Source organism: Carettochelys insculpta, chromosome 2, assembly GCF_033958435.1.
Source record: "Carettochelys insculpta isolate YL-2023 chromosome 2, ASM3395843v1, whole genome shotgun sequence".
In the NCBI taxonomy this organism is placed as follows: Eukaryota; Metazoa; Chordata; order Testudines; family Carettochelyidae; genus Carettochelys; species Carettochelys insculpta.
In genome coordinates, this window is record NC_134138.1 from 229,880,224 (window position 1) to 229,903,438 (window position 23,215).

A 23,215-nucleotide genomic window follows, 5' to 3' on the forward strand; every position below is an offset into this window, starting at 1 on the left:
GCAGGTCTTTGCCCACAAAAGCTCATGCTCCAAAATATCTGCTAGTCTATAAGGTACCACAAGACTTTGCTGTTCTCGAAGCTACAGACTAACACGGCTATCTCTCTGATACTTGTCACTCATGTGACTGTAAGCAGTGTCCCTTTGGACAGCAGGGACTTCAGGTCAGGCAGAAAAGCTGCAGACGAACAGCTCTGCCCATTCTAGCATCAGCGTATTGTAGTAAGGCATAGTGTTATGTGAATGTGGGATTCAATGCCCATGTTGTGCTTTGCAAATGTTGACAAGGCGAACATTGTGTAGGAAGACAGTGGGTGTGGAGACAATATTTAGAATGTGCTCTGATGGAGTCAGGACAGTGGACTGGTTTGAGCTGACTGCATTGCTGTATTCAATCAGCTATACACCTAAAGAGTCTCTGCTTCCAGATAGCATTTTCCTGGGATTATGGAACAGTGGAGAAGAACTTCACCGCCCTTCAGAAGGTTTTGTTCCATTTAGATAGAATCATAGTGCCCTGTGCATGTCTCATGTGTGCACAGCCTGCTCAAAATTCTGTGTGTGTGGTTTCAGGAAGAATGTTGATAAATGACTGGGTACATTTAGATGGAAGGATGAATGTATGTTAGGTAAAAAATTGGGATGTGTGTCAAACATGACTATCTTGGAAGGAGGTGGTATGTGGAAGGTCCTCCATGAGTGTTCCAAGCTCTCCCACCCTTCTGGCAAAGATGACTAAAACTAGGAAGGCTGTTTTTATGGAAAGGTGTAAGAGAGAACATGTGGCCAAAGGATTTGTGCATTAATGTGTTAAAGATAAGATGGAGGTCCCAGGGATGTGTTGGTAGTCTGATGTCAGGAAAAAGGACCTAGGTCCCTTCATAAATCTTTTGGTAAAACAAAGAATGAGGTCATGTAGCACTTTAAAGACTAACAAAATATGTTATTAGGTGATGAGGTTTTGTGGGACAGACCCATTTCTTCAGATCATCGCCTTACCAGAACACACTCAATATATAAAGAACAGAGGTCCAAAAATTGTTACCAAGGTTGACATATCAGAAAAATTGTTATCAAGGTTGACAAATCAGAAAAGCAGAGGGACGGTGTGGGGTGGGGAAATTAAAAGTTAGATAAAATACCAAAATATGTAAAAGAGTCCTTATAATGGGTCAAGTAATTGCTGTCCCTGTTCAAACCACATGTTAATAAGTCAAATTTGAATATGAATGTTAGTTCTGTGCATTCCTTCTGTAGATGGTTGTTAAAGTCCATTTTCAGTGGACAATGGACTTTTAAGTCTTTAACAGAATGGCTCACTCCATTAAAGTGCTGGCTGATAGGTTTGTGTATTTGGAGTTTTTTGACATCTGTTCTATATCCATTCATTCTTTGTTGAAGAATGTTTGCAGTCTGTCCTATACACATGCTCTGTGGACACTGTTGGCACATGATGGCATATATGACGTTAGCTGAGGAACAGGAGAATGTGCCTGTGATTCTGTAATTCATGTGGTTAGGTCCAGTGATGGTATCTCTAGATATGTGGACAACGTTGGCAATGGCGTTTGTTGCAAGGAAGAGTTCCAGGATTAGTATTATTATGGTATAGCCTGTGGCTGCAAGTGAGAATCCTCATAAGAGACTGTCTATAGGAAAAAACAGGCCTGTCACCTTGGGCCTTCTGGAGTGTGACACCATGATTTAGGATAGGCTGTAGGTCTTTAATGATGCATTGCAGTAGTTTGAGTTGGGGGCTGTAGGTAATGACAAGTGGAGTTCTATTATGGTCTTGTTTGGGCCTATCTTGGTGTAGTTGATTTCTGTGTATTCTTCTGCCCCTGCCAATTTGTGGTTTTTCTATTTTTTTTTTTTTTTTGATATTTTCACGTGCTTCTCCCAGTAGGTAATTCAGGTTTATGAATGTTTGGTAGAGATCATGTAGTTTTTTGTCTCTGTCAGTAGCATCAGAGCAGATGCAATTTTATCTCAGTGCTTGAATGTAAACGATGGAACATGCTGTGTGCAGGATGGAAGCTAGAAGCATGAAGGTAAATATCGTGGTCAGTGAGTTTCCAGTAGAGAGTGATATTGATCAGACCATCAGTGATTCGTACTGTAGCGTCCAGGAAATGTCTCTCTCATGTGTAGTGGTCAAAGCATAAGTTGATGGTGGGGTGCAGATTGCTAAAGTCTCTGTGGAATTCTTCTAGAGTCCCTTTTTCCAAATGATAAAGATGTCATCCATGTATAGTAAGTAAAGAAGGGGTAATAGCCGACGAGAGCTGAGGAATTGTTGTTCCAAGTCAGCCATAAATATATTAGCATATTCTGGGTGCCCATAGCAGTGCCACTAATCTGGAGGTATAAACTGTCCCCAAATCAGAAATAATTGTGGGTAAGAACAAAGTTACAGAAGCAGACACCAGATTAGCTGTGGTAACATCAGGGATGATATTTCTGCTTGCTTGTAGCCCATCTTTTGGTGACTGGCTGTACAACTATGGTGGCATTACTCAGTTTATGTTGGAATGTGGTAATGGTGGTGGCGAGATTGAGGGGCCGAGGGGTGTCATCAACATTCCCATAAGGAAAGGATACCGCCGTTGCCTGGGCCACACTGGAGCTTTTAAGATGACGTGAATTGTCTGTTCTGATAATTCTGTATTACCCTGTTCAGTATGAGCGTGAGTGGGGAGGCACAGAGAAGGATGTTGGTCCATGGGAGTGAAAAGGCATGCCCTCTGGAACAGAATGCTGGGAATTTCTTGTTCTGGACCATCACACACAGGATAAATCCCTATTGTTGGAAAGTCTTGTAGGACAGCATCCTCTAACTTCCACTTGTGCTGTATGGTAAAGCAACAGCTGAGTTTGTCCATGATGGTATTTTGGGTGCCAGGTAGGTATGTGATGGACATAGATTAAGGTTTATGGTTTAATATGTGAGGTTGTGCTTAAGGCACCAATTCCAGAAGTTTGACGGCCTCTACACAGAGGAAGTGAGAATGAGCTCCATCCTATCTGTTCATGTACGTTGTACAACATGCATGCTTTGGAAATGCATCATAGTCCTTGCATTGTGGTTTGTCCCATTTGTGCACTCCATCCTATGAGGGATGTATCTGTTGTGATGGTGATTGTTAGAGGGCCTTCTTAGAATGGAACCCTTTTGCACATGTATTGTGGAGAAGCTCACCACAGGAGCAAGCCCTTGTTTGTAGAGGGCATTGTGAGGTTCTTGAGAACCTTGTGACATTTCAGTTTTGTATACCAAAGCTAGCCAGCTTTGAAGATATTTCATATGCAGGTGGGAATTGGGGAATGACAAAAGTGGAGGCTGAGTAAAGGGAGGCAATCACAGGCTTTAAACGCATAGGCTGAGATGAATGGTGTCTACAAGTCTGCAAATTGCTCTAAATCTTTCCCATGGCAGAGAGACTCTCCCAATGGTGGAGTCCAGGAAGGGACCTATGAAGTGGATTTGTTGAATAGGTGTTAATGATGACTTTTCTGTTTATTTGTATGCCCAAGCTGTGGAAGCATTGCATCACTGATGTTGCACGGAGGGTGCGAGAATGGATTGGAGACTTCAGCAGACAATCTTCCAGGTATGGGAAGAATATAAGGCCCTTTTTCCATAAATAGACCATTACCACTGTCAGTAGCTTTGTAAACACTTGTGGTGCTGTGCAGAAAACCAAAGGGAAAGATAAATTTGAGGAAGCGCCCGAGTGCCAGGTTGATAGTAATGTGAAAATACTCCATATTGGAATTTGAGAGCTGAAAACCAATCTCTCTGTGCCAGTGTTTAGATTATAGTGGAGAGTGTGACCATCCTCAATTTTTGATTTTGTACATATTTGCTCGGACCTCAGAGGTTTAGCACGGGTTGCCATCCTCAGGCTTTTTTTGCAATCAAGAAATAACTGAAATAAATCCCCTTCCCCCTGTGCTGAATAGATACTGTGTCTATGGCTCTGAGGTAGATCAGAAGCTGCACCTCTGAATGGAGCTACAGCATGTGAGAGAGGTCCCTGAACAGGGATGGAGGGATGGTTGGGGGATGTGAATGGAATGGTCTACTCTGAATGATCTCTCGGACCCAACCGTCCAAGGTGATAGCTTCCCACTTGTGGAAGAATGGTCACAAACAGAAGGTGAATCATAGGATGGTCACTGTAAAGGGGAGGATAGATAGTTGTCAGTGCTCTCAGCCAATGCTTCACATTTCCTTACTGGAGGCTACAAGTTGGGTTGCCCCAAAAAGCACAGGAAGCAGCATATTTGTGTTCTGGGTCTCCAGTGCTGTTGGTAGTGAGTATTGTATTATCAGTGCTGTGCTTGCTGTGAACATTAGGGGTACCACTGTCATTGGTATGGTTGATACATGTACTGTTTTGTCTTTGGAACAAATGTTTGTATGCCCAAGCATCTCATGGTGGCTCAAGAGTCCTTCATGGACTGGAGAACTTTACTGGTGTCAAATGGAAGATTCTCTATGCAGTCTGGATTTCTCTTGGGAAGGAAGATGAGACCCAGCATATATGACATGTGATAACCACTGTGGCCGTGGATCTGGCAGCCATGACATTCAGTGCTGCTTGGAGTACTTGCAAGAAATTAACTCCTTTAGAGACCAGTGCCTGAAACTGGTTTGCATTTTTCCCCTCCTTTTTCCTGCCTTGGAAGCATGTCATCAACAAAAATTTGTAATTTGGAATAGTATCTGTGGTCATATTTCACTAACAGTGCTGTGTAATTGACCACCCTATATTGCAAGGTGGAGTATACTTTACACCCAAATACATCCATCCTTTTGTTATCTTCATCAGATGGCATGGTCTTGAATTGTTGCTGTAGCTTGTTCAGCTGCTTCCACTACTAGAGATTTGGGAGCAGGGTGTGACATTTGGTGTCCTTGAAGGGGACAAAGTATTTCTGGTCTGTCCTCTTGCTCGCATCTGGTGCGAGGTAGGTGTCTGCCACACTAGTTGCACAGGCTGCAGGATGGCTGCACTGAAGAGGAGCACTATTTTAGAGGTGGCAATGGTTTGTTTTGATTGTCCAAGACTTTCTCCAAAGTGACACTGAGGTTATCCACCACTTTCTTAAATAGGTCCTGGAAGCATAAGTGAATCTGTAGATGCAGACGTTGTAAGCAGTTTGGCTTGTTTAGGTAAAGGTATGCCCCAGTGGCCATAGGTAATTTCCTGCCCTGTAACTTCTGGTTGTATATCCACAACCCAGCACTGCCACACACACTGGAAGAGCTGTGTACCTGGGGCTCGCCGACACAGCATCGCGCACTGGCAGAGTTCTCCCAGCTCCAGAGCTGTCAGAATTCCCCCAAACCGGAGCCCTGCCAGCTCCAGCCCTGCCAGCTCTCTGGGGCTGGGGCTGATGATGGGGCTCTGCCCCCCATCAATTCTGAGCCATGGGGCTAGTGGGGTCCCCTGCCCTCCTGCTGGGGATCCCGCAGCCACCTCTCTATTAAGCAGTATTTTTGAATACTTGGCAAACTCCCGGTCTGGGGGGGTTGCCAGATATGAAATAGTTTACTGTAGAAGCGCAAAGGGTCGGAGAGGAGAAAGGATGGGGAAACAATCAGGGTGATAGGATTGGAAAGGGGTACTTGGTACTGATGAAAACAAACGCAGCTTGTAGTGTGAGACTTTATAAGTAATGTTAGTCAGTATCATTACATCTTTTAAACTAACATTACATGTAAAGGTCATTCTATCCTTGAACTTGACTATATTTAGTTGTAAAATTCACTTCCTGCAATGTCCATGAAATCAAATATTTTACACTGGGTAAATGAATTTTATAAAAACAAAAAATAGTGATTTACACATGACCCTAACTAAGAGACCAGATGGGAGTAATATCATCTTATTGGACCACTTGCATAACACGGACTATTGAACTTTCCTGAAACAATTCTTGTCCGCATTTGAGAGTAATCTGCAGAAAGACATCCAATCTAGATCTAAAAGTTGACAGTGATGGAAAATCCACTACAGCCTTTGCTAAGTTGTTCAAATGGTTAATTACCCATTCTGTAGACAAACTTTTGCCTTATTTCTCAGTCTGAATTTGTCTAGCTTCAACTTTTAGTCATTGAATCTTGTTACACCTTCATATGTTAGGCTGAAAAGCTTATCAAAATTTTGTTACACATGTAGATACTTATAAAGTGTGATGAAATTCTCTCTCAATACTCTATGCTGCTGTGAAGATATAGCCCTTGTTAATATTGCATCTGGCCATGGTGAGGAGTAAGGAGGAGGAGTAACATTCTCATACTACAGAGGTATGTGGAAATAACCTGAAACTGGATCCCGTGATCCCAAACATCACAGCAACAGTAATCCAATGGACCAAAGAACAAGTGTAGGTAAAACCAGTTTGTCCTCCCTAGAATGCTGAGGCTAGACTGGTGACAGTGGCATTCCTTGGTGTTGAGAGACTGACAGTGCTACCAGGATGCTAATTGGCAGTGGTCAGACGGACATAAGGACCTAACAAGTAGTTCCAGAGTCAATCAATGAAGCCTTTTGCTCCTGCTATGCCTGACTGCACAGGTAGTTTTGAGAAGAGTTTTAAAAGGTATCTTTCAAACATGTAGAGGAGGCATCAGTTGCTTTTTTGTCAGAATTCTCTTTCCTGTTCTATGACTCTGAAGCTGTGTCTACACGTGCACGCTACTTCGAAGTAGCGGCACTAACTTCGAAATAGCGCCCGTCGCGACTTCACGCGTCGGGCGCTATTTCGAAGTTAACTTCGACGTTAGGCGGCGAGACGTCGAAGTTGCTAACCCCATGAGGAGATAGGAATAGCGCCCTACTTCGACGTTCAACGTCGAAGTAGGGACAGTGTAGACGATCCGCGTCCCGCAACGTCGAAATTGCTGGGTCCTCCATGACGGCCATCAGCTGGGGGGTTGAGAGACGCTCTCTCCAGCCCCTCAGCTCACTGGTGGCCGCGTGGAGCAGCCCCTTAAAGGTCCCCTCCCCCGCCCTGACTCTGCAGGAAGCTGAGGCAACGTGCAGGCTGCAGCCTGCACACGCGGGCAGCCTGCAGAGCCCTCAGCCCACCACAGAGCGGCGATGGCGAGCCAGGAGCCCCCCCAGGGGACCCCCCCCCAAGGGGAGCCAGGGCAGCCAGCCCAGCCAGAGGGCCACCCAGTCTGGGAAGCGGCAGCGGGGCCCCTCCTGGACGGAGGCCGAGCTGCGGGACCTGCTGGGGCTCTGGAGCGAGGAGGAGGTGCTCCAGGTAATGGGGAGCAAGAGGCGGAACGCGGATGCGTTCGCTCAGCTGGCTGACAGCCTGGCTGCCCGGGGTCACCCTGCCCGCACTCCGGACCATGTCCGGAGTAAGGTGAAGGAGCTGCGGCAGGGTTATGCCCGGGCCCAGGATGCGGCCAGCCCATCTAGGGCCGCCCCCGTCACTTGCCCCTTTTACAGGGAGCTCAGGGACATCCTGGGCTCCCGGCACACCTCCTCCCCTCCGGCCACCCTTGACACCTCGGCTGACGAGCCCCAGCAGGCCCTGCAGCTGGAGTCCGACCCGGAGGCAAGCCCCACACCCCGGGGGCCCCCCCCGGAGGCCATCCCCGGGACATCGCGGCAGGAGGAGGAGGAGGAGGGGGGCTCCTCCTCCGCAGAATCCAGCCTGCAGATCCTCCTCCTGCCATCCTGGAGCAGCAGCAGGGCCTCCGACCCCCGGGGATCTCCGGACCGTGGGAGCGGACCCACAGGTAGGTACCCCTCTCTGGTGGACACCCCGGGGCTTGAGGGGCGGGGGGAACAGAGATGTGTCCAGGGCCCCCCACACGCTCACATGGCCATGGCCCCAAGGACACCAGGGCCATGGCCCTCACAGCACTGCAGCCATCAGCCCCTGCCCCCCCCCACCCTGCATGACAGTGCCATGCCCCATCCCCGGGCCAGGGGGGAGCGGAAACTCGAGGGGCCCCCGGGCGGAGGGGGTGGGACACCCCGCAGCAGCAGCATGTGATGGAGTGGGGGGAGTGCCAAAGGGAGACTCAGGCTACATATGAGCCACCCGAGCCGAGGAGCTCCCAGGGCCAAAGGAGGATCCTGGCGCTACAGCTGGCAGGTGACACCTCTGCCCTGAGCAAACAGGAGGGAGGAGCCGAGCTGGCTTGGAATTGGGGGGCGAGGGCGGGGGCCACAGGTAGAGGCTAGGGGAAGGGAGAGCTGGTAGGCAGCCAGCCAGAGGAGGGGGAAAGCTGCATCCCAGAGGGGCCCCCCTTGGGGTCTTCTCCCCACGACGGGTTGGAAGGACTGTCTCTTCCAACAGCTGGTGCTGTCACTCCTGCCAGAAACTGGCCATCTGTGGCCTACGAAAGCTCTCCTGCTCTCAGACCCTGCGGGGTGAAGTGAGAGTCGCTCCCACCAGGGGACGGGGTGCAGGGCAGGGGGACCCCTGAACCCCATCCATCACAGCAGCATCTCCCGGGGACAGGGATGGGGAACCTGCAGCACAGGGCGGGGGGGACAAAGGCCACGGCTCAGGGCCCACACTAACGCCTGTCTCCATTCTTCTTTCCCCCCTCCTCTCCTGTGTCCTGCACCTGCACCTGCACCATCCGAAGGACCGGAAGAGAGCGCCGGCGAGGCCTCGGTTGTCCCGGAGAGCCCTCCGGGACCCTCGCTCCAGGGCAGCCCCTCGGCCGAGGAACGACCGGCCCCGCGGAGGGCAAGACGGCGGACCCCGCGCCTACTACCGGCGGCGGCAACGGACCCCCAGCTGCTGGCCATCCTCCGCCGGCAGCTGGAGGTGTCGGAGCAGCACCTCCAGCTGCAGGAGCAGGCGCTGGCCTGGCGCCAGGAGGCATGGGGGGCCTATATGCATACATTCAACCGGCTGGTTGATTACCTGGCCCCCCATGCCGCGCCGGCCGAGCCATCGCCCGCCCTGCCCGCTCCTGCAGCCCCAGCACCAGCTGCTCCAGCCGTCGCCGGGCCGTCTGCCGTCGCCCCACCACCCACCCGCGAGGGCCACAGCGCCGAGGGACCCCTGGAGCCCCCTGAGACTCGCCGGCGCTGGTACCTTCCTGTCCAGCCCGCTCCCACCCAGCCGCGGACCAGACTGCAGGCACGGCGGGGCTCCCAGCCGGGCACGCCCAGTGCTGGGCTCTAGGGGCGAGGGGCCCGGGACGTGGCCCCCCCCCTTGTTGTATATAGTTTGAATGTTTGTTTTTGGTGCCCCCGTTTGCCCCGTCCCCCCCATGTAAATAGTTCTCCCCGTTCTCCTCCCTGCTTTTCTTTTTTGTTGATGGCGCACACTTCTTTGCTTTGTTGTTGTATATTGTTTTATTTGTGCACATCTTGCTTTTGTTGAACGTTTGTCCCTCCTTTTTGGTTTCTGTTTCACATATTTATTTATTTACAAAAAAAAAAAAAGTTTCGTAAAGAGGAAAAAAAAGTTTACGTTCACCCACACGTTCGTGCTGTCATTTGTCCAGGACAAGTGGGAGGGGGGGGCGGTGGGGTGCTCCATGGTGTGGGCGTTGGGGCAGGAGTGTGGGGGAGGAAGGGGCGGGCAGTAGGGGGCCTGGGCAGAGTTCACCCTGCAGCCTGTTGGTCGAAGTGGGCCCGCAGGGCCTCCCGGACCCAGGTCCCCTCTGGGTCCACCTGCTGACTGGGGGCAGCAGGTGGCTGCACGTGTGCCCTGCCGGCCTCTGCGGCCCAGCCCTGCAGAAAGGTCTCCCCCTTGCTCTCCACGAGGTTGTGCAGGGCGCAGCAGGCACCCACAATCTGGGGGATGTTGTTGGGGCCCGCATCCAGGCGGGTCAGGAGACATCGCCAGCGTCCCTTGAGGCGGCCAAATGAGCGCTCCACCACCTGGCGCGCACGGTTCAGGCGCTCGTTGAAGCGCTCCTGGCTAGCGGAGAGATGGCCCGTGTAGGGGTGCATGAGCCACGGCCGGAGGGGGTATGCCGCATCTGCGATGACGCAGAAGGGCATGGTGGTGTCCCCCAGAGGGATCTCCCGCTGGGGGATGTAGGTCCCCGCCTCCAGCCAGCGGCACAGGCCTAAGTTCCGGAAAACCCGGGCGTCGTGGGTGCTGCTAGGCCAGCCCACGTAAATGTACTGGAAACGTCCCCGGCTGTCCACCAAGGCCTGCAGGACGACAGAATGGTAGCCCTTCCGATTGAGGTATCGTCCTCCACTGTGATGCGGGGCGCGGATGGGGATGTGAGTCCCATCCAGAGCCCCGAAGCAGTTGGGGAAGCCCAGGGTGGCAAAGGCGGCGACAGTGGCATGTGGGTCCCCCAGCCTCACGAGCCTGTGCAGGAGCATGGCGTTGATGGCACGCACGACCTGCAGAGAAAGCACATGGGACAGCCTCAATGAGGGGTGAGCAGGGTGTGCGTGGCCCTGGCCTGCCCTGCCCTGGCCCCCCTGCCCTGCCCCCCCCGGCCCACCCTGGCCCCCCTGGCCTACCCTGCCCTGGCCCCCCTGCCCTGCCCTCCCTGCCCTTCCCTGCCCTCCCCCTGTGGGTTCTCTTACCTCCATGAAGACAGCCCCGACGGTGGCCTTTCCCACACCAAACTGCTGCCCCACGGATCGGTAGCTGTCCGGAGTGGCCAGCTTCCAGACAGCGATGCCGACCCGTTTCTCCACAGGGAGGGCACGCCGCATGGCAGTGTCCCGGTGCCTGAGTGCGGGGGTGAGCCACTGGCACAGCTCCAGGAATGTCTGGCGGGTCATCCTGAAGTTCCTGAGCCAGTGGTCGTCGTCCCACTCCCCAAGCACCAGCCGCTCCCACCAGTCAGTGCTGGTGGGGTAGCTCCACAGCCGCCGGTGTGTGAGGCGGGGGGTGGAGCGGGGTGCTGCAGGGGTAGGGGTTGAGCCCTGCTGCCCTGGGGGCATCTCCTCCCCTGGGGCAAGAAGGTAGTCAGCTGCCTCCCACATGGCATGAGCCAGGGCAAGCCCTGCTCCTGCCGGGAGGGCTGGGTGGACCTCTAGCTGCTGCTGCTGCTGCTGCTGCTGCTGCTGGGGGTCCATGACTGCGGCACCCGGGGTCTGTGTGCCTATGGCTCCTCAGACCGCGTGCTGTGCAGGCTGAGTGTATGTGGGAGGGGCCCTTTAAGGGAGCGGCTAGCTGTTGCCCCGGAAGCGCTAGTCTGCCCGTTGACCCTGTCTGCAGCTGTGCCTGGCATCCCTATTTCGATGTGTGCTACTTTGACGTGTAGACGTTCCCTCGCTGCGCCTATTTCGATGTTGGGCTGAGCAACGTCGAAGTTGAACATCGACGTTGCCGGCCCTGGAGGACGTGTAGACGTTATTCATCGAAATAGCCTATTTCGATGTCGCAACATCGAAATAAGCTATTTCGATGTAGGCTTCACGTGTAGACGTAGCCTGACTGGGATAAAATTCCTGATAGTACCCATAACATCAATCTCTGTTAAACAATTCAACATTAGTTAAAACACAGGGAGGGAATCAAAGAAGTAAAAAGAAACACAAGGCTATTCACTTAACTCTGTTTTTAAAAAAAGTTGTTGACACAAGCAGTGAACTGCTTACCTGAGTCTGACTAATTGCTATATGGTTGCCATGGAGTGGTGACTGACGTTCTTTTTCTTTACTGTGACGACTACTCTGTTTGCTGCGTTGGAGCTGCTGCCTCAATTTGGCAATCTGCTGGAGAGACAATATAAAGATAAAATGAAGAGTGACACGCTATACTTTCTTTTATCAAGCAGTATCATGGAAAAGACAGAACCAAATATTTTCTGGAGCATTTTAAGAAGGAAAAAGTCTGCTTTGTCTTGCATCATAAGTGTTAACTATTTGGCTTATATACTATACTCTTTTCCAAAATACTTGCCTAACCACCAATCTAAATTTGAAGGCAAATTAATTTTTAATGCTGAATTTTCCCAAGATGCAAAATAAGCTCTCAGACAATGATTCAAACCCCCATCAATCCTCCTGACTCGGGCCTCATCAGATTTTGTTGCTTCCCAATTGCTTTGGTGCTGGAAAAATGATGTAGACTTTCAATAACTCCTGGGTCCTAAACAGAACCATGTTTATCCTTCCTATTTCCCAACATTATTGATGAAAGCCTTCAAAAACTCACAACTAACAAGCAATGCTCCATTTCAGAGTAAATATCTAACTTACGCTTTTAACTTACAGAGAAAGTCTATTTGAAGATTGCCCCAGGCAAAACCATTTCTCTCTGGCAAAGTGCTGATGACATTTAAAAAAAAATTGATACAATGCTGCTTATTCAAAGATTATCGCATTTTAAGTTCGATACAGACCACGACTAGGAGTTGGCAACCTGCAGCTCTTTAAGGAGCCGCTTGCAGCTCTGGCTACTGCTGCTGCTGACTCCTCTTGCAGCTCCCTGCGCTGCCCCGCACTGAACTAATGGGACTAAATTGAAGTGGTTTAATGGCTGGTGTTAAATGAGTTCCATTTAGTTCCATTAGTTCAGTGCGGGGAGAGGGATCGCAAGGGAGCCATCTGCGCCACATGTGGGTGAAGTGAGCAGGGTGGGGGGGCAGCTGAGTCCTCCCCTGCTGGAGCCGCGTAGCCGGGCTACTTGGGGGGAGGCCTTCTGTGAGCACAGCTTCCCTCCCTGTGGGGCCAGCACCTCCTTCCCAGCAGTGCAGCGCCCCCCAGCTCCTCCTCACTCCACAGCAGCTGCTGGAGCCTGAAGCTGCATCTGGCGGTACAAGATCAGCTCCCCTTCCAGCCCCAGGACCTGGTGAGTACAGCACCAGTGCTGCTAGGTGGGGAGCAGCTGGGAAGGTTGCAAGCACTTTCTAGCCTGAGAAGTCTGGGGGCAGACCCAGAGCAGGGGGAGGGAGAAAAGGCAGGGAGTACCCAGAGCACATGTGAGGGGAGAACAGAGGGTGGGTAAGTAAAATCCAGATTCAGTGGGCAGGGTGGGGCACGGTGGCTGAGGCGGGTTAAACCCGGTGATGAGGAGGGGAGCTTTGGTACTGACAAGGGTTAAGCCTGGGGATGGGGCGGGGGCTGGGATGAGGGGTAAAGCTTGGGGACAGGGGGTGGATTTGGGGGCTGAGGCGGGTAAAGCCTGGAGCTGAGGAGTAACAACTTTCTAACTGGTACAAATCACTGTGTGTGTTCTTAAAAAAGTACAGTTTGATGTTATTTATTATGGATCATCTCGTATTCATGTGCATTGCAGCTCTTGAAGGATTGATTTTGTAACTAATTTTGAATAAATGGCTCTTGCTATTTTGGTTGCAGACCCATGACAACTACTGGTTATTTACTCGGAACTGCCACAAAACACATTACAGAATTTCACTCAAGGATCCCTATATCTAGCCCAGTAATTTCTGACTGAATATAGCGTCTGTTTTAAAGACTACACATTCCTGTGCTAAGCTAAGGGACACATCATTCTGCACTCTTGGTTTTCAATCTTTGTGGGTCTGTAAAGCTGACAGACCTTGGTCGTCTGTGCGTGGGAATGAAGCTGGTACCTTAGGGGCTAAAGCCAAAAATCTCTATTGCATGAGCTAAAAACCAACTGAATCTCAGCTAAGGCTGCTGAACAGACTTCACTCTCTCTTCTCAGTGGTCTCAGTGCCTCTGGCTTACAGGTCCATTATATAAGACAATGATTTTAATCTGCTAAATTCAAACAGTCTGTCTGCATAAATGAAGTGAGTCAGAGCATTTCCTTTGCTACCATACAGAAGTGGATTTTACCCATGAAAGCTCTTGACCTAATAAATTTGTTATTGTCAAAGGTGCCACAGGACTGCTTATTTTTGAAGCTACAGACTAACACAACTAACCCTTTACACTTCATGCCACCGAAAGTGATCTTAAGGATATTCACGTAGCATTAAATCACGCTACTCAAACAGATATTACTGCACAAAACAAAAGAAACAATAAAGGAGCATACAAAGACTACTTTAAAACTTCAAGGTCAGAAGGGACCATCATGATCATCTCATATGACATTCTGCAGGTGACAGTCTCACCTACCCACTTGTGTAATAGATTGCTAGCCTCTGGCAGAGTTAGTGAAGTCTTCAAATAATCATTTAAAGAATTCAAGCTACAGGAAATTCATCATTTACACTCGTTTAAACCCACAAGTGACCCAGCACTCATTCTGCTGTAGGAAAAGTAAGAACCCTTCAGGGTGTCTACCAATCTGGTGGGGGTAGGAGAGGAGAGGAGGAAATAGGGGATTCCTTTCTGACCCTAAATCAGGTAGACTGTATGCATGTGGGTAAGACCCACTGGCCAGACACCTGGAAAAGAATTCTCTGTAGTGACTCAGAGCCCTCCTCCATCTTCTGTCTCATCTCCAATTGTCTTTGCTACAGGAAGTCACCAGTGGATCACATGCCAATGCAGGCAATCTCATCGTACCATCTCCCTCCATCAACTTGTAAAGCTTAGTCTGCAATCCATTATTTCCCCTCCACTGCTCCCATTGGAAGGCTGTTCAGATCATCACTCTTCAGGCGATTAGAAATTGTTGCTTAAGTTCAACCTAAACTCACTGATGACCAGTTTATAGCTGTTTCTTCTCATGTCCATACTAGTGATTCACTTCCATAACTCCTCTCCCTTCCTGGCAGGGGCAATACTTAGGATGGCCATACATGAACACATTCCCCCACCCCCCAAACAACAAGGGGGAAGCAGAGGGCCAGAAGCCAAGCCAGAAGGGAGGAGACATGGCCAGAGCCTTTCCTCTTCCAGTTCCAGCCATTCTACCTGGTTAGGACACTGGCTAGTGCAGTACAGTGTTTGCATTCTTCCAGGCAGCTGCTATGCTGTGCTGGGCAGTGTCCCATGCAGGCAGTGTGGCCAGAGGCTGCCTGGGAGAAGTCAGAGCACCCCAAACCCCCTCCACTGTCATATAGTGTGCTATAAGCAGGAGACCAGGTGAACTGGGACGCAGGCAGGAACAAGTCAAGGGTGGAAGCATATGGGGTATTCACATGGATGGTTACATCCCCCCAGCTGGTGACCCCTTTTTGTTACTCCTACTATTGGCCCTTTGCTCCTTGGAAGGAATTTATTTATATTTATAGAGTGCAACTGTATCTCTCCATGGCCTTCTTTAGACTAGGTTAAATAAGGCAAGCTTTTTGAGACTCCTCTCATAAGGTAAGTTTGTATTCATGTTACTTTAAACAGGATAATCCAGAACTGCCCAATGTATACCATATGATGTCTCACCAATGCCTTGTATAATCGTACTACCACATCCCAGTCTGTACTGGAAATACCTCACGATACCTCACAGGACTGCAATAGCCTTTTTTCAGGGCTGCACCACACTATTTGCTTATAGACATCATGTGATTGACCACTTCACGCAGGTTTTTCTCCTCCTCTGTTGTTTCCAACTCTTAAATCTGCAGGTTATCGCAAAAATTCTTGCTGTTAGTTCCTAAATGCATGATCTTGCACTTTTAAATTTCATCTCACTTCTAATACTCCAGTTACGAGACCAGATAGACCATCTTGTATATGCCAGTCCTTCTCTGTACTGACAATACCTCCCAATATTTTGTCATCCTCAAATGTTGTTATTAACAGACTAACTTCTTGTGCCACGGTTAGCAATAAATAAAACTTATATAAGATTGGTCTCAAGACTAATCTCCCTGCAACATGACACTTCACCTTTCAGTATGATTCTCTGTAGTCTCTTCTTTAACCAGTTTCTTATATTGACCCTCATCTTCTCAAACTTCTTCATGAAATCCAGGTAGATTTTCTTTGTCTAAAAAATTAATTTTTTCCTCAAAGGAGATTACATTGGTCTGGCTTGACCTACCTTTCATACAATTATATTGTATTTATCCCAATTACTGTTTACTGCTATGTCCTAACCAATGTTCCTTCTAATCTTTTCCATTCATGTGCAGAATAAATTTTGTGTGTAAATTGTGCATCACCAGTAGAAACAAAAAACTTGGTTGTGGGCACTCTGCTAATCATCTGAGCAGCATTTGAAGCTATCCTGAGTGACCACATGAGTGCACAGCTTACAGGGAACACCAATCCTAAGCACTCATTCTTTCAAAATTTGTGCCAAGTCATTGCATAGTCAAATTATGAGGAAAAAAAAACATTCAGGAAACTTCAGGTCTTTCTTAAAGACAGGAATCACATTAGCACTTCTTCAGTCACATAACCCCTAAGGTTAGAGATTTATTAAAAATCTTGCTATTGGAATTGAAATTACACAGGCCACTTTAATATTCTTTGCTTGAGTTTATCTGCCACCCACCTTGCAGGATTTAGGCCCATTCATCTATTTGAATATGACCTCCATTTCAGATGCTGTAATTTCTACCTCCATATCCTCATTGCCATTAGCCACCCCGCCACCACTGCTAAGTTGTTCATCATTATAAACAGAGGCAAAGTAATTGGTTAGGCATCAGACCATTCCTAAACAATCTTTATCTCTACTCCACCATCAGCACTTAGCAGCCCCACTTCTTTGTTTTCTTCTCATTTGTAGGGTGATAGAATCTTTTATTATTGATTTTAATTCCCTTTACAAGATCTAACTCTGCTTGGTTTTTGACAGTTTTCACTTCATCCCTAAATTTTCTTGCCCTGAAGAAGCAGCTTTCCTTGCTGATCCCTCCCACCCGCTGTTCCCTGCAGGCTGTCTTTCAACCATCTGTTTGAGATCCTTGTTAATCTAACTTGGTATGCAACCCTTCCCTATTACTTTTCCCCAGCTTATGATGTATGCTTCAGATAATATGAGGGAAGCTTGAAATTACTTTGTCTAAGTTGCAGAAGCTGAGTTCTTCAGTCCAGTCAACTAACCTAACCAATTCCCTCAATTATTTAAAGTGAGCTCTTTTGAAATCAGTCACTCTTGTTGCAGATCTACTTTTGTTCCTCTTTACACTTAGTTTAAGCTGAGCAAGTTTATGATCACTTCAACACAGTTGAACATCTACAACCAGTTCTTCTGTGAGGTCCTCCTTACTTGTCAATGCCAAATCTAAAACAGCATAATCTCTTTTAGTTCAACAGCTATTTGGTGAAGAAATCTGTCAGTTATCCACACCCAGGAAAATCTGTGCACTACTATTACTATTACTGTGCTTGTCCTTCCATCTATATCCGGGAAGATAAAATGAACCATAATCATACAATTCCCAGTAGTAATTATTTCATAAAAAACTACATTATAATAAAAGCCCAATTAACGTGCAAGTTGTGTTTCTGCGCAACTGCCCGTAAATCAAATTTCACACAAATTGGAGGGGGGGATTAGAACCTTGGCCAGCTCCAGCCCCAGGGAATCACAGGGTTGGGGGGAGTCCCCAGCAGCAATAGGGGCTGGATGCAATCCAACACGACAACTGTCCTCTGTCCATGAATACCTCCCAGTTGTCAAGAATCCCAAAGCTCTCCTTACAGTACTACAGTATGAGCCATCTGTTGATCATCATAATCTTGTTCTGCCTTTATTCTCCTCCTCTAAAGAGAGGCAGAATCCCTCTGAAGATTATCTGATCCTTCATTTCCTTAAGCACCTTCCCAACCTGGCACAATCTTCCTTGGTGTGTTCCACCAAGAATCTAGTTTGTCCCACCCAAGAGGAACAATCGGCAGATTCTTTCCTGCTTCCGTTAGAATCCTCTTCAGCCTCATATCTACATCCTGTATCTTTCTCCTGACAGACACAACACCTTCAGATCAGCTCTAGTGACCAGCCTATCTAGTCTTCTTGACAGCAAGTCCCCAGTCATGAAGGCCTTCCTTATGCTAGTGATGGTGGGATTCTCTAGTCCTCTTCCTGTTCTTTCTGGTTGCAGCTTTTCTTGTCTTTTATTCTCCCATGCAAACTTCTGTGAGTGATCCTGGAGCCTCCTGAGTCTATGAATTCTGGATACCTCCAGTGGCTTTACTTCTTTTTTACAGGGCTTGTGTTCCTTTTCTCCATTGCTCTCCCTCCTTCAGATACTGCCTACTGTTGCCCTTCTTCATTTTCCAACTCAGCAAGCCAGTTCCTGAGATATAGTTTTCCTTCATTAGATGATTTTATCTCTACCCGTGTCTTCCACTGAATATTTCCCATACCCAGAATTCTCTCCTTAAAGTTTTTCAATCCAGCTGGCATATGCAAATCTTGACTTCCTGCAGCCTCCTCTTGCCTTTGTTCCATCATTTGCTCAAACACCCTTCAAAACCCAAGCAGTTTCCACCTTCATTTCCAAGATTCAGACATTCTCTTCCATCAGTTCCACTAAATGATGCTTCATACAATTTTTTTTTTCAGATACTTGCTCAAGGACTATGTACATCCTGTAGTTTTCACATATGGTCATCTTCACTGTCTTTTCCAGTACTTGAGTTACTAAATGCTCCTGCCTCTATCTCTCATAGCCTTTCCACCTAAAGTCAGGTCAATGGGAAAAACACAAAACAAAAAGAAAACCACAAAAACCCATACATATATGAAACCTCAATACCACACTCTACTCCCCAAACTTGCTTTTCAAACTCCCTCTCATATTCCACTGCTTCCAGCAATGTCTGCTGTCACCTGTGCCCACTGTACTTTTTAATATTAACTTACATTAGAAGAGGTACATGCTATTTGAAAGATCTGTACCAAATAATTAAATTTCTAATAAAGTTTTTTAATGGATCATTATTTATACTATGAGTCAATCATGGACCACGTGGATTCCATGATTTTGTGTGACCTCGGACTGTCACAATTTATTGTTCATTGCACATTTCCTGTCCACGACTTTTATTAAAAACATCCACAAAAGAATCTTATTCACTACCTGACTTCTATCAAAGGAGGTATCATACATATATGGCCCATTTTCCAAACTCTTATATTTCAATCTAAAAACATTCTTCCACACAACGGCTTAAATGAAAATCATTTGTATTCCACTTCAGTCATCTAGACAGGCACATATTTCATTCCTTTAACATATACAAGTTTCCATGAGTCAGTAAGTTATTTGTATTTATGCTCTGAAAATCTGCATCCAAGGGCTGTATCTGCCATAGTGTCAAGATGTTTAAATAGTAGGTCTCTGCCTATTTCAAATCCTTTGAAGTGTCTAATCATTAAGGAAATTTTCAGCCTTTTCTTTGCAAGTTAATAGTTATTCCAGCTTTCTGCTGGAACTCTTTGACATATTTGAAAACAAGTAATAAAGTAAGGGAAAATTCAAAACAAAAAAAACCACATGAACAATTAAATGAGCACTACTAAACAGACACTTATTAGATCTTTCAAGACACAGAAAATAATAGTATGACAAGCTCATCTGGATTTTTCTGTTAAGCATTGAAATTATGACGGCCAAATGTTTAGAAATTGACCAAACAGACCAATGTTATTACACAGACAGTCTATTCTTCCAAGATCTGCTAATTTCCTAAAATGACAAAATCAATATATTGATACTACAGAAGTTGTGTTTTCAATTTTGAACGCTCAATCCCTTTACAATCAGAAGTGGCTAGAAATATACCTTGAATCTATACCACCAAATATAATTATTATGGGATCATCAGACTTCACAAGAATTAAAAAGTTGATCCAATCTCAGAATATTTGAAGATTCTTACAGTCACAAAAAGTAGAGTTATGCTATCTGCTACCTCCCAAATATGCAATTTGTGTCACATCAAACATCCCCGTCGGTGCTCCGTGTCAGGCTTCGGGACCACACCAGCACTGCAGTTCAGAGACTTTCAAGCCATAGTTAGTTAGACCACGCATGTGCGGGAGCGCGCTGGGCTCTTTGTGCATTTTGGGTTACATGTGTGATCCGGTCCAAGCCAGTTCATCGAAAACCACCCCAAGAGCATCTGAAAAAACATAAAGCAGAACTCCAAAGCAGGGAGGAATGAGTAGTGGAGCATCCACGGGGACACATCTTGAAGAACCATTGTTACTACAGAAATTAGTAACTTCTCTTTCTTCTTCGAATGGTCCCAGTAGGTGCTCCATGTCAGGTGACTATACAGAAGTGATCCCCCCAAAGGATGGAGGTGGGTAACGGAGTTACATGTTGCTCGCCACAGAAGGCATTGCTGCCAAAAGGCATGTCTTCCTCCATGTAACGACGTATCACATAATGTTTAGCAAATGTGTCATAGGATGATCATGTTGCTTCTCTGCAAATGCCCTTCAAGGAGACTCCTCTAAAGAAGGCTGTCGAAGTCGCCACTGCCCTGGTAGAATGAACTTTGGGTGGAGCTGTAAGGTGGTTTTACATAATGAATAGCACATCTTAATGCAAGATGTAATAATATTCGAGATCCTTTGAGATGATAGCCCTTCGATCTCTGTGCAAGGGATACGAAAGAGAAGTTACTCACCGTAGTAACGGTGGTTCTTCGAGATGTGTCCCCGTGGGTGCTCCACGTTAGGTGTCGGGCTTCCCCCGGCGCCGCAGGTCGGATCTTCCAAGCAGTTTCTGCTGGACCGCACCGCTCCCTTGCGTGCTCCTGGCCACATGCGCGATCCGGTCCCCGCCAGTTCCTTGACCAACTGCCTCGGATGCTCCTGCAAAACACTAAACAGAGATCCGAAGCGGGGAGGATGGGCGGGTGGTGGAGCACCCACGGGGAAACATCTCGAAGAACAACCGTTACTACGGTGAGTAACTTCTCTTTCTTCTCCGAGTGTCCCCGTGGGTGCTCCACGTTAGGTGACTACCCAGCAGTAACCGAAAATAGGAGGTGGGTAATCTGATCATGTGCAGCTTGTCCCCGAGAGGACCGCTGTCGAGAGCTACATATCCTCTTGGAATACCCTGTGAAGGGCGTAGTGCTTGGCAAAGGTGTCATAGGATAACCAGGTCGCCGCTCTGCAAATGTCTTTTAGGCTACGTCTACACGTGCAGCCAACATCGAAATAGTCTATTTCGATGAATAACGTCTACACGTCCTCCAGGGCCGGCAACGTCGATGTTCAACTTCGACGTTGCTCAGCCCAACATCGAAATAGGCGCAGCGAGGGAACGTCTACACATCAAAGTAGCACACATCGAAATAGGGATGCCAGGCACAGCTGCAGACAGGGTCACAGGGCGGACTCAACAGCCAGCCGCTCCCTTAAAGGGCCCCTCCCAGACACAGTTGCACTAAACAACACAAGATCCACAGAGCTGACAACTGGTTGCAGACCCTGTGCCTGCAGCATAGATCCCCAGCTGCCGCAGAAGCAGCCAGAAGCCCTGGGCTAAGGGCTGCTGCCCACGGTGACCATAGAGCCCCGCAGGGGCTGGAGAGAGAGCATCTCTCAACCCCCCAGCTGATGGCCGCCATGGAGGACCCAGCAATTTCGACGTTGCGGGACGCGGATCGTCTACATGGTCCCTACTTCGACGTTGAACGTCGAAGTAGGGCGCTATTCCTATCTCCTCATGAGGTTAGCGACTTCGACGTCTCGCCGCCTAACATCAAAGTTAACTTCGAAATAGCGCCCGACGCGTGTAGACGCGACGGGCGCTATTTCGAAGTTGGTGCCGCTACTTCGAAGTAGCGTGCACGTGTAGACGCAGCTTTAGCGCAAAGCCCGTGAAAAAGGCTGTTGATGCCGCCACCGCCCTAGTGGAGTGAGCCCTGGGCGTGGCCAGTAAAGGAGTCTTTTTGAGTTTGCAGAACATTTTTATGCAGGATACGATGTGCTTCGAGATTCTCTGCGAAGAGAGACCTTCTCCTTTCGATTTGGGAGCGAGAGAGACTAGGAGTCTATCCGTTTTCCGGAAGGACTTGGTCCTGTCTATATAGAAGGCTAGCGCCCTCCTCACGTCCAGGAGGTGTAGGCGCACCTCATTGTTAGAGTTATGAGGCTTTGGATAAAACGAGGGTAAAACAATAGGTTCGTTAATATGAAACTCAGAAGACACTTTGGGAACAAAGGCTGGATGCAGCCGTATGGTTACCGCCTCCTTGGAAAATACTGTGCAGGGTGGCGTTGCCATAACTGCTGCAAGCTCACTCACCCTGCGAGCTGATGTGATTGCGAGAAGGAAGGTCGTCTTTATCGTAAGGAGGCGGAGGGAAACCGTGGCTAAAGGCTCGAACGGTGGTCCCGTTAGCGCACTAAGCACCAGGTCCAAGTTCCACGAAGGTGGAAGTGGTTTCCGAGGGGGGTATAGGTTTACCAACCCTTTGAGGAACCTGGTAACCATGGGATGGTCGAACACCGTGTGCCCTTCCTCTTCGTGTCTGAACGCCAAAATGGTGGCAAAGTGGACCTTTAACGAGGATAGTGAGAGTCCTCCTCTCTTGAGGTCCAGTAAATACTCTAATATTACAGGTATAGGCAGCGAAAGGGGGGCTAACTGTTTGGTAGAACACCATGCCGTGAAGCTAGACCACTTCTGCTTGTAGGTCTTCCTGGTGGAAGCCCTCCTGCTACTTTCTAGGACTTGTTGCACTTCCTCCGTACATGTGCTCTCTAGGGAGCTGAGCCATGGATTAACCACGCTTGTAGTCGCAGGCCTTGGGGGTGTGGATGCACTAAGGACCCCCGGGCTTGCGTGAGCAGATCCGGCACCACCGGGAGGGGCATCGGTGGACGGTCCAACATGCGCAGGAGTAGGGGGAACCATTGCTGTCGATCCCACGTTGGGACTATCAGGATCATTCGGGCTCCTTCCCTCCTGGCTTTCTGCAAGACTTTGTGGATCAGCACTGTGGGAGGAAAAGCGTAAAGAAGGGGGCCCCTCCAGAAGATCACGAATGCATCCCCCAGGGACTCCCGTCCCAGTCCTGCCCTGGAGCAGTATCGTGGGCACTTCTTGTTGTGTTGAGTGGCAAACAGGTCTATCTGGGGAAAGCCCCATGCGTGAAAAATCGGTCGTAGCAGATCGGGACGGATCTGCCACTCGTGCGTGAGTGCGAAACGCCTGCTCAGCTGGTCTGCTTTCATATTGTGAGCACCTGGTAAGTACGAGGCTTTCAAGGTTATATTGTTGGCGATGCATCAGTTCCACAACCGGACTGCTTCCGCACATAAGGCACGGGACCGAGCTCCTCCTTGCCGATTTATATAAAACATGGTGGAGGTATTGTCTGTACTGATCCCGACTACTTTGCCTTGTATATGGTCTCGAAAGTGTCTGCAGGCGTTGAACACTGCTCTGAGCTCCAGTATATTTCTATGCAGTGACTGTTCCGTGGAAGACCACAGT

General features: G+C 48.5%; 1 protein-coding gene across 4 annotated transcripts in view; it reads right to left on the reverse strand.

Moving 5' to 3' along the window:
* Positions 1–23,215, reverse strand: part of GLCCI1 (glucocorticoid induced 1) — a 115,713-nt gene that overhangs the window by 27,447 nt on the left and 65,051 nt on the right. The window contains exons 4-5 of one of the 4 annotated variants that reach the window (XM_074984695.1): positions 11,568–11,681; positions 9,348–10,355 (exon numbers count right to left, since the gene is read on the reverse strand). In XM_074984695.1, the coding sequence (XP_074840796.1) occupies positions 9,597–10,355; positions 11,568–11,681 (873 nt within the window). In that variant the 3' untranslated portion in view covers positions 9,348–9,596. Of the gene's footprint in view, positions 1–9,347; positions 10,356–11,567; positions 11,685–23,215 lie in introns of those variants that run through there. The other 3 variants (XM_074984694.1, XM_074984693.1, XM_074984692.1) reach the window with 3 other exon arrangements.